This window comes from Delphinus delphis, chromosome 4 (assembly GCF_949987515.2).
Source record: "Delphinus delphis chromosome 4, mDelDel1.2, whole genome shotgun sequence".
Classification (NCBI taxonomy): domain Eukaryota; kingdom Metazoa; phylum Chordata; class Mammalia; order Artiodactyla; family Delphinidae; genus Delphinus; species Delphinus delphis.
This window is the reverse complement of record NC_082686.1, coordinates 72,982,945-73,002,811: the sequence shown is the minus strand read 5'-3', so window position 1 is coordinate 73,002,811 and position 19,867 is coordinate 72,982,945. Positions and strand designations below refer to the sequence as shown.

Sequence of the window (19,867 nt, the reverse complement as noted above, 5' to 3'; positions counted from 1 at the left end):
ATACACTGTTGGATGATAATATTTAATTAACCATCAACTCAACATACAGCTTAATTCTTTCTCAGTTAAGTAGAGAGCTCCACCTCTAGCCAGTTTGGTTCATTGCAGTTTCTCATAAGTGCTGGAACCACTGTTGGGAAGGGTGCTGGACTCTTTCCTGGCTCTCAGGCTTGTGTGCCCTGAATCACAGGTCTTGGGAGCTTAAAAGGGCAGTGAAGGAGTCAGGAGGGCATCACACTGGATAAAAATGTTGGAACATGAGAGCTCTGAGCAATCTTCAGTATTACCCAAGCCTGCCTTATCATTCTATTATGCAGAGATGGAGGTCCAGGGAGGAGAGGTTGTAAAGTCACATGGCAAGATAGTGGTAGAAACTGGATGCTGGTGTTTTGACTGTAAGGTGTTCAGACCTGCTACCTTGCTAATTTCTTATAAAATTGGAGTTCCGGGACTTCCCTGGTTGTCCAGTGGTTAAGAATCCGAGTTCCAATGCCAGGGACGTGGGTTCAATCCCTGGTTGGGGAACTAAGATCCCACATGCCGTGGAGCAACTAAGCCCGTGTGCCACAACTACTGAGCTCGCACACCTCAGCTAGAGAGCCCGCATGCTGCAAACTACAGAGCCGACGTGCTCTGGAACCCGTGCGCCACAAATACAGAGCCCAGTGCCCTGGAGCCCGAGCGCCACAACTAGAGAGAAACCCAGGCACCACAAGGAAGAGCCCACGTGCCGCAACGAAGATCCCACATGCTGCAACTAAGACCTGACACAGCCAAAAATAAATAAATAAATAAATGCTCTTTAAAAAAAAAAGCAGGCTTAAAAAAAATTTCAGTGGATTCATGATATACACATTGTTCTGTACCCTGATCTTTTTCATACTACAATATATCCTGGATCTCTTTCCTTGTCTTTACATATATTTGATGTCAGTCTTTTTAATGGTTGCACAGTGTTCCATGGTTGAAAATCATAGTAGTAAGTGCTTGTTTGGTTGTAAGTGACTGAATGCCAGCCGGAATTAGTTTAAGCAAGAAGGAGAATTGAGCATAATACCAGCATGTCTCCGGAAATACATGAGAAAGAGGGACAACTGGAGACAGGGCAGGACTCTCTCACCTTCTCTGTTTTTAGGTCTTCTCTGTGTTTCAGCGTCACTACTCTGTTCATACTTCCTGTGGCCCGACCAGTGTATTTGTTGGGTTCATGGGGCAGAAATGCAGCTTTTGGGAGAACTCCCCAACTACCTCCTGAGGTTAATATTTTACATCTTTAGACTGGCTCTCCTTCTTACTTCCAGTTCCAAAATTTCAGAGAAGGGCTCCGATTGGCCTGCCATGGATCAGGTGAGCACCATAAATCAATCAGCTGTGGCCAGGAAAGCAGACTTGTTCTAGCAAGAATCATGTTTCAGGGGATGGAGAAGGCCAGGACATGAGGAAGCATGATCCCAGAAAAGCAGCCATTTGGGGTAGACAATATTTTGGGAATAGGTGGACCATAATTTATTTAAAATTCCATTATTAGGTTATTTCCCATTTTTGTTTTTCTGTTACAAATAATGTTGCATCAAATAGTCATGTATGCACATCTTTGTGAAGTATGTTAGTGTTTTTGTAGAATAGAGTCCTAGAATGGAATTGCTGACTCAAGGGGCATCATGCATGCTGCCAAATTATTTTCAAAAATGATTGTAACTTTCATACCTGCTAGCAGTGTGTGAGGGTGCTGCCTCCATGTGTCTTTCCAATCTTTTAATTTTCACCAATGTGATTGATTAAAAATATATTTATTTTTGACTTGTATTTTAAATATTGATTATCATACCTGAGTATATATTCTTATGTTTATTAGCCATTTGATTTTCTTTATTGTGATTTATTTATCCTTTGTGTATTTTTTCAACAAGATTATTTATCTTTTTCTTGTTCATATGTAGGAGCACTTTATATGTTGTGGATTTTTAGCCCTTATCTGTTATATATGTTGCAAGTGTTTTCTCTAAGCCAGTGATTTGAATGGTGGCTATCCTTGTATAAAAGTTTAAATTTTTAAGTTTCTAATCTTTTAGTCTTTTCCTTTATGTCTCCTGGGCAACATGTTGGGGTTAGGAAATCCTTTTCCAACCTCAAGATTATAGAAATAGTCTCATATTTCCTTCCAGTATTTTTATAGTTTGTTTTCATTTTTAGATATTTAATCTACTTTCATTTTTATGTGTGTGGTATATACATACATAATTGTCCCTATACCATTAAATAATTCATCTTTTTTGATTGACAGTGCTACTCTTATTGTATATTAAACTTCCATTAATTTGTGGTTCTGTTTCTGGACTGCTTATTTGTTCCATTAATCTACTTTTTAAATTCATGCATCAGCACCATACTTTTCTAACCAGCTTAGCTTTGTAGTATGTTTTGATCTTATGAGGCATTTTTCAAAATTTTCCTGATTAATTCAGAATCAGTTGGTCAAGTTCTCCCTCCCCGCCTCTGCCTTCCCCTGAACCAAAACAGTATTGAATTCTAGATAAATGTGGGGAAAAGATCCATCTTTATGATACTGCCTTCCTAACTGGAAACATGGTCTGTCCCCTCATTTTTCTGTCCATCTTTCATCATTCTCAGTAAAGACATACGGTTGTTTTTTTTTTTTTTATAAAGACTTTGCATTTTCCTGTTGTCTACAAGTAATCATAGTTTTTATTGTATTGTGATTCTCAGGATTTTTTTTTAACATTAAATTTTCTAAATGGGAAAGCTTTTAATTTTCTTCCTATATTTGTCTTATATTCAGCCAAGTTACTGAACCTGTTATTATTTCCATAATATCCTAAATATTCTAGATTAATAATTATAGTGCCTGGAGTAATGGTAGTTTTGACTCCTTTTATTTAAATTTTTTCTTTTTCTTGCCTTTCAGCCTCACCTTTGAGGTATCTGGACGTGGTTTCTCTCTTTGGGACATGATGCTGAGACTCTGCCTTTCAGCTGCAACCCCTCAAGCATGGGTGGAGTTCTATTATTATTTGTGTGTGTGGGAGGGGGACTCACCCCCTGAGTCAGCCTCTACTTATCAGAATACACTCTCTCTGCAAGCATGGCTTTCACCCTTCTCTGTTGTGGCTGCCGCAGCCTCACATCTTACAGGAAAATGAGCATTCAAGTAAAAACCTCTAAGGATGACCTGGTTTTCCTGAAGGCCAGTAAACAAATGGGCCGCATCACAGCTCACTTCTTTTCACACTGCCAGTTCTGCCTTTCCTTCTAGCTTGGTCAAAACTGGAAGGCTGGGCTGTTCCGTCTGCTGTTCTTTTGTTTCCAGCTCACCCCATATGCCTTTGTGCATCCTCTCATGTCCCGTGCTTTCCTTGGCTCTTCTCTAATTGACCCACTAGGACCCCAACATATGTCTTCCTTCCTGCACCACCCCAGACTCGATCCAGTGATGGGAGAGAAGAACTAGCATGCTGGGGCCAGTAAACTGAATTCCTCCTGCATAGGAGGCTGGCTGCAGAACCTGGTGAAATGGGAGGGATGAAGAAGCAAGGACAGAAACACTTGGTCTGCCTCAAGTAGTCTCCAGCTATGAGGAAACATTGTACTAGGATCACCCAGAGATACCCCAGCTGGCCAGGGTCCCCTGAAAAAAGACATGTTGCTGCGTTAGTTGTGTAACCTTAAGAACACACCTATCATCACCCAGCCAATCTTCCATGAATCAGAGGGATGCTGCAAACACCATGGAATTCAAGAATGAAGCTTCCTAGTGTCCACTTCCTCACCCTGCCCCAGCCACTCTTCAGCTTCACCTCTTCAGACGCTCTTCATTTTTTAAAAAAATTGAAGTATAGTTGATTTAGAGTGTTGTTAGTTTCTGGTGTACAACAAAGTGATTCGGTTAGTGATTCAGTTCTATTCTTTTTCAGATTCTTTTCCATTTAGGTTATTACTATATTGAATATAGTTCCCTGTGCTATACAGTAGGATCTTGTTTTTTTTATTTATTTTATATAAAGTAGTGTTTATCAGTTTATCCCAAGCTTCTAATTTATCCCTCCCTGTTCCCTTTCCACTCTGGTAACGATAAGTTTGTTTTCTATGTCTGTGAGTCTGCTTCTGTTTTGTAAATAAGTTCATTTGTATCATTTTTCAGATTCCACATATAAGTGATATCATGTGATATTTGTTTTTCTCTGTCTGACTTACTTCCCTTAGTATGATAATCTCGAGGTCCAGCCATGTTACTGCAAATGGCATTATTTCATTCCTTTTATGGCTGAGTAGTATTCCATATTGTGTGTGCGTGTGTTTGTGCGTGTATCACATCTTCTTTATCCATTCATTTGTCGATGGACATTTAGGTTGCTTCCATGTCTTGGCTTTTGTGAATCGTGATGCTATGAACATTGTGGTGCATGTATTTTTTGAATTAGCAGACTCTCTTCATTTCTACAAGCTCCTCCTCCAAACGTTTGGCCACTGGCTTGGGTCACAGCTTCCTGTCCAATTCTGTATCCCCATCCTGAGTCAGGGCCTTTCGAAGTGATCTGCCTTTGGGCATATCCCAAGACCCCTAGCTGGAGCTGCCCTAGAGGGCAGTCTGATAGCCAGTACCTGACAACCTGGTCCTTCTCTGACTTCTCCCACAGTCTCCTGCAGCACCGGCCACAGGTGGCTGGACCAAGCAGGCTGGATGTGAGGGATGAAGGGGAGGACATCTGGGGGAATCTCGGGTTTTTGGCTTGGGTGACTGGGAAGGAGAGAGAAGGGAGAGGAAAGAATGTGAGGGGCTGAAGGAAACACGTCTGAGGAAACACCTCTGAGGAAAATGGCTAACGACAGAACTGTAGAAAATAGTGAAAGAAGAGGAATCACATGAAAAGTAATTGTGCTCCTTTTTATTTGAGATTTTCTCTTTTTTCCAATTAATAATATGTTGTATACTGGGGGGTGCTTGGGAAGGCCCCATTGTTCACAGTCTCTTCCGAGGCTAACACCCCACAATTTGAGACTCATTTGTTTGGGTCTTGAAGGCTTTTTGGTCTTTGAGGCTCTTTTATGAAAAGCTAATATGCCTCCAGAGGCTGTGATTACCCAGTGTCCTCTGAACAGAGGCCAGTGAATATGGACCAAACTTGCCTGACTGTCCCAACGCTTATCCTTCTCCTGCCTACTGCCCACATGCCCCATGCCACAGTGCAACTCCCTGTGGCCACAGCTATTCCCAGACATGCTTGCCTTTTTCACACCTAAGGGACAAAATATTTGCTCTTCCTTATGTCTGGTGTATCCTTCCCCATCTCAGTCTGTCCAAATTCCACCTATGTAGTAGGTAGAATCACCTGTATAGTATGCCTACCAAGAATGTCTAGCCAGGATCCAATCATGAGGAAATGATCAAACAAATCCAGATTTGGGATATTTTACAAAACAACTAGCCTGAACTCATCAAACTGTCAATGTGATGAAAGACCCTCCCCTCCAAAAAAGAAAAGGCAGGGTATTGTTTTAGATTAAAGGAAACTAAAGAGACATGATAACTAAATGTAAGCCATGGTCCTTGATTAAGGGAAAAAACTATAAAACTATAAAGGACATTATTGGGATAATTGAAGGAATTTGAGTATAGATTAATTAAATCATATTATTGTTATCAATATTAAATTTCTTGAATGTGACAATAGTGTCATGACTGTGTGGGAGAATTGCCTTGTTCTTTTGAGATACATGCTGAAATATTTGGGAGTGATGTGTTATGATGTCTGCAATGTATATTCAAATGACTCAGCAAAGTGTATATGTGTATGTGTATGCGTATATATATAGAGAAGAAGGAAATGTGACAAACTGTTAACAATTGGTGAATCTAGATTATCGCTATATGGGTGTTCATCATACTCTTCCTTCATTTTTTTTGTGTGTTTAAACTTTTTCAAAATAAAAATTTGGAGGAAAAAATATCCTACCTATTTTATAATCTGAGATCCAAGGCAGTCGCCTCCTCCATGAAGCCTGTTCACTGGCCCCAATCTGAAGGAATAGCTCCCTCTTCCATCCTTCCAGAGCCTCATGGTTTTGCCTGTTAGAGCACCTGGCCCAAGCCACCCTGGAGTGGAGTAAGCTGAGGAAGTGTCTGTCTGTCCACCCCACAGAGATCTCAGGGGATGGAGAGGGTGAAAAGCAAGCTTTGCCATGTCCCGCCTTGGCCTGGGACCAACCCTCCTACCTCTGGCCTGTGCTCCAGGCTCCTGAGCAAGGCCCCTCCCTGCTCCTGTTGACTTCTGCCCTCCCAAACAGAAAGAGGGACCAATCCTAGAATAAAGGGATCTATTTCAATGCTGTATCAGGGTCCAATCAGGGAAGCAGACCACTTTGAGTGGGTGTATTAGTCAGCATTCTCCTGAGGAACAAACCAACAGGCTGTATATGGATGTTAAGAGAGAGAGAGGGCTTCCCTGGTGGCGCAGTGGTTGAGAGTCCGCCTGCCGATGCAGGGAACACGGGTTCGTGCCGCGGTCCGGGAAGATCCCACATGCCGTGGAGCGGCTGGGCCCGTGAGCCATGGCCGCTGAGCCTGCGCGTCCGGAGCCTGTGCTTCGCAACAGGAGAGGCCACAACAGTGAGAGGCCCGCGTACCGCAAAAAAAAAAAAAAAAAAAAGAGAGAGAGAGACACACACACAGAGAGAGATTGACTTTAAGGAGTTGGCTCACGTGTAGAGACTTGGCAAGTCCAAAATCTAGGTTATGCTGGCAAGGTAGAGACACAGGGAGGAGTTGCAATTTGAGCCAGAGGTAGTCTGCCAGCAGAATTCCTTCTCCTTCTGAGGAGGTCAGTCTTTCTCTAAGGCCTTCATTTGGTTGGATGAGGCCCACCCACATTATGGAGGATAATTTGCTTTACTCAAAGTCCACCAATTTAAATGTTAATCTCATTCAAAAACAATTTCACAGAGACATTTGGGATAATGTTTGACCAAATATATGGGCACTGTGGCCTAGCCAAGTTGACACATAAAATTAACCATCACAGGGCTTCCCTGGTGGTGCAGTGGTTAAGAATCTGCCTGCCAATGCAGGGGACACGTTCGATCCCTGGTCTGGGAAGATCCCACATGCTGCGGAGCAACGAATCCCATGTGCCACAACTACTGAGCCTGCGCTCTAGAGCCTGTGGGCCACAATTACTGAGCCCGCGTGCCACAGCTACTGAAGCCCACGTGCCTAGAGCCCGTGCTCCGCAACAAGAGAAGCCACTGCAATGAGAAGCCTGCGTACTGCAACGAAGAGTAGCCCCTGCTCGCCGCAACTAGAGAAAGCCCGTGCGCAGCAATGGAGACCCAACACAGCAATAAATTTTTTTTTAAATTAAGTAATTTTAAAAAATAAAATTAACCATCACAGTTCACTCCTTGTCAACTTGGCACCCATATACATCTCCTTAGACCATACTTATTCTCCAAATAAAGACAATAACAAGGTCATAATTCAAACTACATGATACAACTCTCCTGTATACAACTAAAAATGCACTAACACTTTCCCCGAAAGAGGACACAGAGTCCTTAGGTGATGTTCACTCTTCTTGATGTCCCATAACTTAAATACTATGATGTGAAGTTAACAATACTATGATATATGAGTCAAAGTATCTCATGTTACATGATAAGGGGATAAGAGAGAAAAGAAAGGAAAGATATTACACACACACATATTCATAACAAAATAAGAAATACTCATGACAATTACAGTCCTTGTTCTGCAACTGGTCACATGGTTGTACCTGGTATTTATAATTACTTTTTGCCACTGCCCATTCCATGTTCCCTTTGCCCTCGGCAGGTCATGGTTCTTTACCATGTATGGGTGGGGTGACCCAAACTTTATTTATGATGAGTCTAGACCATTAGTAGTACTGCCTGAATTCAGCTGTTGTAACTTTCCATTGACTTTAATTACAAAGTATGGTAATACTAAGAAACACCCTGAAGGGATCTCCTGTATTGCATAGATACTCTTCCTCACCTGATTGTGATGTTTAAGAGGTATGTTTTGGCCCTACCTTCTTGCAGCTGACCCTGTCCAGAGCAATCTTACAATCTTTCTCAGGTCCCGAGTCTGGGTTGTGCTCAGGGCACTCTCTGGATAGTTCTCATTCTGTTCAGGCCAGTTCCTATGCTCATTTATGCCCACACATCCTGGCAGGGAGAGCTCACCATGGAGTCAGCTGGAGCTGCCCTTTGGCATCATTTTTTCTTATGCATCCCTAGGCAGTGGCATCCACCCTTGACCCTCCACTTGTCAGAGGGCCGAACTCACAGACATTTTAAGCTCAAAACAAAGTTATGAAGCTGAACTTTGCCTATTCAGCGACAAACACACAAACATCAGAACTCTAAATATTGTATTTTATCAGTAGTTGGCCTTGCTTATCATATGAATGTGAGAGTTTCCCTTCCCAGCTAAAGACAAGCATTGAAATAATACACGTAAAGCCTGGAAGAGGTTTCCAGGGGTGTCTATTACATCTTATCAACTGAGAATTAAGAGGATTCCAGGTGTATCTGGCTTGTATCTTGCCTGGACCTGCGTGCTGATAGTGCTGAGGGAGCCTTGCTACAGCTGGCCAAGGTGAGCAAATGCTGAGCGTGTAGACTCTTGGCAGAAGGAAAACCATCCAGTCTTGGGAGGAGCCTGGTGTGAGGGGAGGGCGTTGGGGAGGAACAAATAGGCCTTTTTTTTTTTTTGGTGAGCTTTTAAAATTAATTTATTTCAGAACAAAGGTAATTATAAAGTGAAATTCTCTAGTGAGCAACATAGAAATATTGTTCTGTGTTCATTAATTTCTAGATATTATATATTGGTCTTGTCTCAAAATTTACTGTTAGAGAAATTGCTAGCAAGAGAATATCCTTGGGCCATTTGTGTTGAAAAGAAAATAAGACTAGCAAAGTGAATCTGAAGTATAACCTTCTCAACAAATAGACCTTTGGAAAGAGGTACTGGCAACCCAAAAGTGGGAAGCAGCAGCTTTGTAATTTGATTTCCCTTTTGAAATAATAGGCTCTGTCACTGGTAGCAACAAGCAGAAAATATAAATAATACACATTCATTGGGGAAAAAAATGAAAAGATATTAATCAAAATAAGCATGTGGTTTTAAAAACATTTATATTAACTATACATATTAACTATTATTTAAAAAATAGATTTGAAGTTCAGAAAATTAAATCAGCTTTAAGGGTTGAGAATTTTGTCCCATATTTTTGTCTTTCAAAGTTTATAAGTCCAATTAGGACCTATAATTTCTTTCCCTAGTTGAGTGCATCAGATCTTGGCTTCTGTACTGTACTCACCGAAAGGAACTTCAATGTAACAAAGCAATTCCAGCTTCTGTTAGGATTACTCACAAAACAATGCCCAACTGGTTATAAAAAATTCTGCACTCCAAATAGCCTTATAAACTGGAATTTTTATCCGTTTTGTCAAAGCAAGAACCTTAGAACAGTTGGCGATGTGCTAAAAGAAAGTCTTTGGAGTGGGACAGACTTGTGCGCACTCTGTCTCTGCCACTTCCTAGCTGTGTTGCTGTGGGCAATTATTTGACCTCTCTGGGCCTCAACTTCCTCAGATGGAAAATGGGGATATTCTTAGGTCACTTTTAGGACTGCTGCAGAGATTAAGTGAAAAAATGCACACAAAGCACTTGGCATAGTGTTTGGTACGCAGCGATCAGTCATTAGCTGCTAAATTGTATTACTTGAAGACAGAGACCCCGCACTGGGTTATCACTGCATCCTCAACACAAAGCACAATGCCTGGGATCTAAGGGCTTGATCAAGCTAAGCTGCACAAAGGAAGGGGTTTCATGCAGTGCTGTAGCTTGGGGTGGATGGGCAGAGGTGGGGACACACTTGTTTTTTTATTTCCTCATACTTTTCCCTCTTCAAAGGTCCCAATTACCTCAAAATAACTTTGGTTAAATTTCCAAACTACTCCCCCCTCTGCAATACACACACAAAAAGAAAAAAACCCACAACTCTGTGGCTTAAACAAACAATCATTTTAATTAAATACATTAGAGTCAAGAGGCAGAAAGGGAGTGGGGATGTGGGTGTCCGATACACCCCTTTATTTCCCCATAAGGTCCAAGCCCTCGTTCTACTTGCTCAGTCACTGCAGGGAGAAGGTTGGGTCTCCACTTCTCATCCATGGGCAAAATTCAGTGTTATGGTCATGTTAGGATCCAGGGCTCTTCAGCACACAAGATTCTGAGCATCACAGTTTGTTTAGAATAGTACATTGGGCTTTTTCGTTCCTTCACTGTAAATTATAGAAAAAGCTACTTGACACTTCTAAAATTCTGCAGATTAAGGACATGATTTCTAGCCAAAAAAAAAAAAAATTTTTTTTTTTTTAAAGAAAATTCAGTTGCATTAAACAAACGGAAGACCTGTAGTGTTTGGGATGGTAAATGGTGTTGTGATTCTCTACCCCCCAGTAGAACTCAGCACAGAGCACTGCACTCGTGGGCTCCTGGAGGGTTCCCACGTGGCTGGCTAAGGGCAGGATTTAACTTGCACCATCTGGTGTTAGACACAACACTGAAGACAGAGAAGAGCAGGGGTATTCAGAGATGGGGCAGGGCCAGATCTAGCAGAGGAGGGCTGGGGCCTAGGAAGATGAATGATTAGTCTGATCTGGGATTCAAGAAGGGTGTGAGCTAGGAGGCAATTAGGAGCTGATAGAAGGACAGGAGCAAACACTGTGGCTCTCTGGACAGGGGTCTGTTTCAAGGGGGAACCCAGACTAAGCCAATGGTTAATCCAAAAGAGGCATCTCAGCCCACCTTTCAAGGTCCTTCTCAGCAAATCTTTCCCAAGTCTGCTAATGAGTAATCCATTAGGAGGGGGATCTGTTGAGGGGACTTCATTCTGAGAGTCTTTCAGGATGCTACCTTTCTACAGATCCTGTCCTGAAGCCTCACCAGAGCTCCCACTACACTTACAAGTCCCTCTTTTAGAGGACTTACAGGGCTTCTAAGGATTCATTTAGCTTATGTACATGTCTCATTTCCCTTCTTGAAGGCTGGGACTAAGGGCTCTTTCCTCCCAAACCTAGCTTAGTAATTTGCAACAGCACCCTCTTGGTATTGAAATGAGATGAAGTGTGCTAGGTGCCAAAGACCCTGGCCTGAGACCTTGTATCTGGGCAGAGGAACTGCTTTTACCGCAGGGGCAAGGGGGAAAGGGAGGGCAAAAAAGAGACGTATTCTGGGCACATGCTGTGCTGAGAGTGACCTGGGTCCCACCCTGTCTCTGCTTCCATGTTCAACCCCAGAGCTGAAAGTTTCTCGTTTCAAGGTCAGCAAACAGGACCTACCTTGGAAGGAGGGAAAACGTTTAAGGTAAGGCCGAGAATGGCTTTGTCCAATGCTAACCTAGACCCAGCCCTTCAGCTGGCCCTGTCTCCTGGGAGTCTCTGATACTTCCTGCCTGCCTCTGAGAGTTTATTAATGATGCCCTAAAGGGCAGGGCAGCAGGGCAATAAAAAGAGCAACAGCTCAAACAGAACAAATGGATTCCTCATTAGCAGACTTGGGAAAGGTCTGCTGAGAATGACCCCGAAAGTTGGGCTGAGATGCCTCTGGGGTTTTTTGGGTTTTTTTGGGGTCTTCTTTGTGTGTGTGTGGTTTTTAATTTATTTTATTCAAGTATAGTTGATTTACAATGTTGTTAATTTCTACTGTTCAGCAAAGTGATTCAGTTGTACATATATATACATTCTTTTTCATATTCTTTTCCATTATGGTTTATCACAGAATATTGAATATAGTTCCCTGTTGAGATGACTCTTTTGGATTAACCATTGGCTTAGTCTGGGTTCCCCCCTCACCCCAAAACAAACTCCGAACAAGAACTTGTTCAGAGTGCATCCTACCTTCATGATACAGGTAGTTTATTTTGGGAATGAATCCCGAGGAACAGGAGTGGAGGAGTTGGAAGAGTCAAACAGTCAAGACAGGAAAGAGAAAAGCGATCCAAGGGTGCATTATTGAGCTGATCAAGTTGGGCACTACTGTGGGCAGCCAGGGGTCTATCATCTTAGGTGCTGTACAAAACGTACCTTGGAACTGCCCACTGGAAGAACGAAAAGGGTGGCATAGTTCTCCACCAGCTCCTGTCTGCCTTGGTCAAACGTCGTCCTAGGACCTGTTAATTCCTTTGCACTTCCAAGTTTATGCATGTGTCAAAATGGGCTTCGGCTTCCTGTAGGGGGCCCAGGCTGCAGTGACAGAGAAGCCCCGAGTGGGGAAGATACCAGGTACAGCTGAGGCAAGGTGCTCTCAGGTTTCACCTGTATGCAGCTGGTTGCCAGAGCAAAACTGGAATAAAAAGTGGGGCTGGGAAGGTGTGAGGTCAGCCACAGGTGGAGTCGGATATAACCGTAGACAGATCAACTGTCCTGTCCTTGTCTTTCATGAATAGAACTTTATTTCCATTAATTCTCAGTCCAAAGTCAGGATCTATGGTTTTCCTAGTGGAAATAATAACTCTTCCTTTAGTTAACTGCTTTTCTAGCAATGCATAACCCTCAAAGTGTAACCTGGTGACCCAATGTAAGGATTTGTTATGGCTATGGCATGCTGTAACAGTGACTATTCTGAACCACGGCGCTGATGCAAGCTTGAGTCGGTCTGTGAAATGGGTACGGAGAACCAAGTGCATCCTACCTTCATGATTCTCCTGGTCTTCAAAGCTCTACATGCCAGGAGCCAGAGATAAGGAAGATACAGCCTCAGCCCTCAAGAAGCTCACGTAACGGAGCTGACAGGTTTCTTTAAAGCCCCATCAGGCCCTTCCTTCCTTCCTGTTTTCATCTGCCTGGTCCCTTTCCAATCAGCCCTTCTCTATAATTTGACCTAAACATAGCTCTGCCACTAATTTGCCCTGATAGGTTCCTTCTCCTCAGCCGGTTTCTCATCCTGGAAACTTGGCAGGGGAGCCTGATCTGTGACAGATTGGCCTCCGATGTTCCGTTGTTGAAACTCTGGGAAGCTGTGCTATTCTTAAATTATTTTTTAAAATCGTAGGAAGAAAATTTTAAATAAATTTCATCTGACCAAACGACAAATTTAAAAACAAACCAACAAACCAACCCACCCCGATAAGCTCCAAAGACAGCAAGTGGGCGTAGGACCTGGAAAGGCGCCTCAACCTCACCAGGTTTTCTCACTTCCTGGAGCGGCACCTCCACCTCCCTACCCGCAACCCGCGGGGTGATATCGTTCCCCGCTCTTTCCAGAACCAGGATGGAGGTGGAGGAGATCAGAGCGCGGTTTAGACCTAAAATGGGCGGTAGTGGGTTAATCCCGGGCCGGGCGCCTAGCGAATAGGAATACCCTCTGCGGGAGGAGGGCCAGGCCTGACGACGCAAGGCGAAGGAGGCGGCGCAGAGGCTCCCCGCCCCTGCGCGCCAGCCGTCGGGCTCCGCCCCGCGCAGCCCTACGGAGCAAAGCCCCTGGGCGCAGGCGCACCCCGGCAGCTGAGGCTGGAGGCCGCAGGAGTGGGAGCCAGTAAGGCGCTTCGAGAAGGAAACGGCGGTAGCGCCCGGTGGTACAAGAGGCGAGCGCGGGTACCTGCGAACGCACCAGCTGAGCCTTCAGCAGCTGGAGCCCCCGCGCCAGTTTGGTTTGTGGTAAGAGGAGGGGTCCGCATCTCTGAAGCTCGGGCGTGATGAGCCGGCGCCCCCCTAAACCGGCGTGATGCTCGGTTTGGTTTGGACTTGCACTGCCCTTTACTCGGGTCGCGGGGATGCGAGTGGAAAAGGGGGCACCAAGTCCTGTAGGCTGGGCCCTGCGGCCGCGGCCGAAGTAACGATGTAAAGATGGACCGATCCCGCCCAGAGCCTTCTCAACCCCAGGTGATCCTTATCATCCGCCCTCCTGGGCCTTCCGTCCGTGCTCTGGGAGCCCAGCCTGACGTTTGTTATTCAGAAAATGTGCTTGTCAGGGGGAGGCCTAGGTTGAACACGCGGCCCCGAGTCTCCCAGGTGAAACCCTCAACACTTATCCTTTTCTGACGCCGCATTTTACAGAAGACGAGCCCAGCCCGGAGAAGGGAAGAAACCGGCCCAAGGTCACATCGTAGTCAGAGGCCGAGCCAGGACCGAAGCCAGTAGCCCTGCCTTCTAGCCTGAGATCTAGGCACTGCTCCCTTACTCACCGCATCTCTCTGGTTGTTCCCTCATCCCTCGTCCTCCTGCCGCGTCCTCCACGAGGCTCTGTTCTCGGGAACTTGGTTGGGGGGGAGGGGGAGTGCTTCCTCCCCTCAAGCTGCGCCCTCGGGAAGGATGCTGGACAGCAGTCAGGCCGCCGGTCCAGTTTCCTTGAGCAGGAGCTGAGCCGGCTGTTACTGGAGGACCGCAGAGGCCGCAGGACCGGGGGAGGAGGAGGACCGAGCAAGTTGGGGGCGCCGCAGGAGCAGGCCGGAGATGCTGGGTTGGTGGTGGGCCCGCGGCCGGGGAAGGCCCGGAGCCTCTGCCGCTCACAGGTGCGGGAACAGCTCAACTTGGTCTGGGCGGTGCGGTCTCAGCCAATGGGAGCGTGGCTCGGGCCGAGCCCCCTCGGCTCCCAGCCTCTGGTCTGCCGGAAGGGGCTGCGGCCCTGCGATTGACCCGGACGCGGGGCTGCCGGCGCGCTGGGCGAGTTGGCGCCGGCGAGTCTCTGGCGTCCCCCGTCTCTGACAGGGCGTCCCTGTCAGAGACAGAGACCCGGGCGGTCTGCGCCCTGCTGGGGGAGGGTTTGGAGCCGCGCGGGACGTTGAGCTCATTTGAGCTCTGCGTGGTGTTTTCCAACCAGTCTGCCAAAATCTGCCCAGAGTCATCTGATACAAAGTTCCCGTCTAACCCTGCCAGGGGTTACAGAGGCACACGTTTCGGTACGGTGGGCTTCCGGCTGCCAGGATCCTTTATGACGCATCGAGTATCCTAGCACTTTCTACCAGAGCGTTGCAGCCCGGCCGTGCCCAGGGCATATACCCGTGGCGGGCGAGGAAGATGAACTTTGAAATGAGTGTAGCTCGCATAGTCTCTCAATACACATTTACAGAGTGGCTGCTTCCTGTCAGACACCAGAGTAGTCATTTTGGATGAGCCGGAGGTCAATGAAACAATCCAGGTTGAGACTGGTGGTCAGATGGCGGAGCGGGGTGCTGTGAATGGTTATAAGCAGAAATACCTCTAATACTACCCGGCCTAGGTTAAGTGCTATTTCAGAGGCACATAAGGAAGCAGTGAAAATGCAAATATGGAGCGCGGCGTCTTAACCACTGACCTGCTAGGGAAGTCCCGCAACAAGAGATTGTTTTTTGATTTAGGGGATCAGGAAAGGTTTCTTGAAGGAGGTTATTTGAATCAGTTAGGGCTTAGTGGATGAGGGAGACCTCAGATTTGGTATAGGATGAGCAAGGCACAAAAATTGAAAAGTACAGGGCTTATTGAGAGATGGTGGCAAATGGTATAATGAGTAGATGAGAGAAGTATAGTTGGAGATATGACTTGGAGGGGCCCGCTGAGGACCAGGATGCTGGGCTTGTACGCTCTGATTTGAAATGTGGTAAGCGCTTATGAATAGGATGGCTCCTTAAACCGTCAGTTGTACTAATGTCATTTTTTTACATCTGCACGAAAAATCTTGGAAATATCGTTGATTCTTCCTTCCTTCATAGCCTACATTTAATTGGTCAGTAAATCACAGTGGGCTTTACCTTCAAAACACAGCCAGACTCTGACCACATCTAATTAGCTCCATGGTTTCCACCGGGGCTGGCAGCCCTTTTATATATGTCCAGGGAGTACCTCTTCACATTTTGCTGGAGTTCTGCAGTGCACAACCTGCTTGGCTGTACGTTATGGTCCTGGGTTACTGCCATAGCTTCTAAATGGTCTCCCTGCTTCTGCCCTTGTCCATCCTCAGTCTATTCTTAACCCAGTGAGAGTTATCATTTTAAAATATAAGCCTGATATGGTATTCGTCTGCTGAAAACTCTCTTAAGTCACTCAAATATTATGTGCCTACTGTGTACAGGTCTGACTTGAATTTGGTAGGCAAGCCCTGTTCTCCTAGGGATGGAATGCCTGCTTAACCTGGTGGTTGTAATTATGGCCATTTTGATAGCTCTGGTAACACTTTCTCTTGGGGAAGGACAGATGTTTCCTTGACAGAAGTGGAGAGGGAGAGGCTCCTGTTCCTGTTATCATTATGAGGTCTACAGTGTGGCATTCTCAGAATATCAGGCAAGCTTAAGAATTAATGATAATGATCTACAGAAAGAACCTGCTTTCAGTGTGTTTTCACCAATATTGTTTTGGCTGCAACTAACAGAAACATTAAACGTGCTTAAATCAACACAGAGAATAAAGACATCACATGCCTTACAGAGCTGAAGACAGGAGGGCAGCTGGGTCTCGGGAGCAGGAGGCTCTGTTGTTTTTTCTCTCTTCTTCACTTCCATCTTTGCTTCTTTCTACATGTGTGCCTGACTCCTTTCTCTCTTTGCAGATTGGCTTTCTCCATCTCTCTCTCTGGCTTCAGGCTCAAGTGTCGCATAGCTGCCCACCCCCCTGCCCCCAACTCCAGCAACCAGATCACATGTCTCTGCCCCACAGAGGCTGCTTTGCATTCTTTCACAGTGCCAGGGGACAGACCGATGGATTCATCTGGTGTCAGGTGTCTCTCCCTGACCCACTCTTCCATGGCCAGAGGGTGGGGGGGAGGGTCTCACTGTACAACTACAGCTGCAGAGGCCAAATCCTGTGGGCAATAGGCAAGTCTGAAAGGGACAGGGATCAGCTGAGCAAGACAGACACCCGAAAGATGGCAATTGCTGAGAGTGTGGTGTGTTCTCTGAAGAGAAATGGCGATCCTAAGTCTAATCTGGTGGCTAGGCGATCCTAAGTCTAATCTGGTGGCTAGTGTCTGTCAGACTAATCCAAGTGTCTGCATTAGGTTTGCCTTCGCTGAACTGGGCTATAAAGTTAAATCCTTGGCTTTTATTGAAGGTCCCTGTTAGAGGCAGCTATATAAAAGTCACTTCTGCATTTACGATAAAATGGTAGTGGGAACGTCACCTACAATATCATTTGGTGTTCCTGTATAATGTCTTTAGACTTTCGTTTCAGAATAGTTATCTCTCTAAGGGATAATAGGCATCTTATGTGAATAAGGATTTAAAACTTGTCAGGTTTTCTTTTTGCATGGCCTCAAGGAAGCCTCCAATAACTGTAGTTAACACGTATAGCCGAGCTGAGCTGAGCTGGAACTTCTAGGCAAGATTATGCTAAGTGATCAGAAGAGAAATAGCCAAAGGATAATAGACATCTATTTGGTAAGAGATCTCAAACTCCAATGCCCACAATGTCCAGGCAGTTAACAGAGGTGGTGGGTAGGCTTGAGATAGTAAGTGACAACTTTTTGTTATTGAGTTCAAGCATAAAATAGCTGCCTCGTTACGTTGCCTTTTAAAACACTAGGCAGGCCAAACAAAATAGCCAAGTAGAGTATGTTGGAAACTGGCTGCCAGTTGTCAGACCTTGGAGTCTCTCACACAGGTTACGGGCTTTGAGCGCCTCAGTGTGGCATCCCTACACAGGATGGTTCTTCGCTTAAACCCAGCTCACCCTCCCCAGTGAAACAGGACCTCCCTCTGCCACTTGGTAGTACCAAGGCCCTTCCAGACTTCATGTCCAGAAACTTGAATTCTCTTTCCTGCCTAAGTCCTGCCTCCTGAATTCCTATTTGCTGCCGATGCCCTGCCTCTTCTGAGGATGTCAGTACTGGGAATGTTTGCCACTTGCAGGGGAGACCTTGACCCTGACCCACAGGAATGCAGCCAGCTGTGTCTTCTGCAAGATAGTCCTGTCAGAATGCAGCAAGTGAGCCCAGCATCAAGACAAGGATGCACACAGGTTTTTTTTTTTCTTTTGGAGAGGGGATGCTTTCCGTGGGCTACACGTGGGTTTTGCACTGACAATGGAAAGGAGGTGCCCTTGAGAACAGACCTAAGTGTTCTTAGAGTTCGAAAAATTTCTCCCAGATTCCAGAATAATACGTGAACATCTTGATTTTGCAACAGTATCATATAAATTTGGTCACACTGGAGCAGCTAATTGAATCCAAAGCTAAAGAGGTGGTCCCCGCCCTCACAGGGGCTCTGCCTGTCCCCTTGCAGCGCCCGCCTCCCACGACCATTTCTGTTTCCAAACCAAAAGGCAACCGAGTGGCATTTCAAGTTTGAGAAACTGTTTACAGAGACTAAAGCCCAGTACAAGACATTAAGATGACAAACAGCCCTGAAGAGTACAGGAATTCCACTGCCTATAGCATTGTGTTTGGGGTGAAAATAGCAACATATTTAAGGAATGTAAAAAAGTAGTAGAAGAAAAAGATATCTAAAATTCTAGCATTGTGTATATGAGAGATTACATTGTGAATAGTGCATTATTAAAGGGGCTGAGTTTTCATGCAATTTAAGCTATCTTGACACCAGTGCTTTTAGATATTGCTGACTCAAAGGAAAATAAAATTAAAAGCAGCTCTCTGTTTGGAGAGACATTGAGGCAAACACTGAGGCATTCTGTGCTACAGGCATTGAGCAGAAGGGGTGGAAAGCGCTTGAATTACAGACGACTGGATTTTAAATCACCCAGTGGTGGTGACCTCAGACTCCAGTCCTGGAGGGAAGAGGCAGAGATGTCTGTGCTCAGCCAGCCGGTCAGTACGTGGGAGGGGTGTGGGGCACCCACAGCATGGGTCTGTGCCTTCCATGAAGGGCCAGTCTGTGTGTGGGGATGGGGGTGAGGTTCGAGCACACAGCTCACGCCCACTCAGCAGGGACTCACTGAGTGCCTCCTTTGTGTCAGGTTCTTCCAGGCATGGGGGATTCAGTGGTGACTAAGATGGACAAGGTGCCTGGCCTCACTGAGCTTATGATCTAGAAGAGGGAGATAAGAAACAAGGGAATCTTGGATTGAAGGGCAATCTTATGGAGAGCAACCCCTGTGTGTTGCATGGGGGATTGGGCAGCCTCTCTGAAGTCAGAAGGGTCCAAAGGACTCAGCCCTCTATAGAGAGGAAAGGCAAGGTCCAGGGCCCTGAGGCGAGAAAGAGCTCCGTGTATGTTCAGAAGGTCAGCGTGGCTACAGAGCAGTGAGCACAGGGGAGGGGGTACCGGATAGGAAGGGAGGCAGAGGCCAGCTCCAAAAAGGCATGGAGAGGAGGCTTTTAGACAAGGGAGTCACGTACGTACCTGACTGGTGTTGGAAAGACCTTTCTGGCTGCAGTGCTGAGACGAGTGTGGCGAGTCGGGGCCGGAGTGGGAGCAAGAGCCTACTGCACAGTCCAGGAAGGATCACGCAAGACAAAAGAGCCCTATTTGTTTTCCTCTCCTGAAGATTAAACGGATGAAACACCGCCACCTATCTTCTGCAGTAAATACTGTGGTTGTTGGCTAGTTAGTGAACTTATCACAGACCCACTGGCGCAGGTGACTGGTGGTCAGATTAGGGACCGCAGCAAAATGGCAGGGGAGGAGCTGCCTCTCAGGCAGAACCTTGTTACTGTTGAGGGCAGTATAACAAACCACAGGCAGGTGTGCAAAGAGAGACTAGGACGGCTCCCCAGGAAAAGAGCAACAGCTCCCAGGGCTGGGATTGCCTTGCTCAGCTCCCTCCCTACCTCCCTTTCCTTCCCTTAGGCCAGGAGGGATCACTAGAGGGGAATTAACCAGAACAGGAGGACAACTAATGCACACACCCATCTACAACTCATAATGCGAAGCTAGTCACTATGCTGAGTAGCCTTCCT

General features: G+C 45.8%; 2 protein-coding genes across 3 annotated transcripts in view; one reads left to right on the top strand and one right to left on the bottom strand.

Moving 5' to 3' along the window:
• Nucleotides 1-19,448, bottom strand: part of APOD (apolipoprotein D) — an 88,820-nt gene extending 69,372 nt beyond the window's left edge. Inside the window, exon 1 of one of the 2 annotated variants that reach the window (XM_060010909.1) lies at nt 19,311-19,448. The gene's annotated coding sequence lies outside the window, so the exon portion shown is untranslated. Of the gene's footprint in view, nt 1-14,228; nt 14,672-19,310 lie in introns of those variants that run through there. The other variant, XM_060010907.1, reaches the window with a different exon arrangement.
• BDH1 (3-hydroxybutyrate dehydrogenase 1) overlaps nt 12,769-19,867 on the top strand; it is a 36,641-nt gene continuing 29,542 nt past the window's right edge. The window contains 2 exon segments of the mRNA XM_060010143.1: nt 12,769-12,821; nt 13,673-13,701. Of these exon segments, the coding sequence (XP_059866126.1) occupies nt 12,769-12,821; nt 13,673-13,701 (82 nt within the window).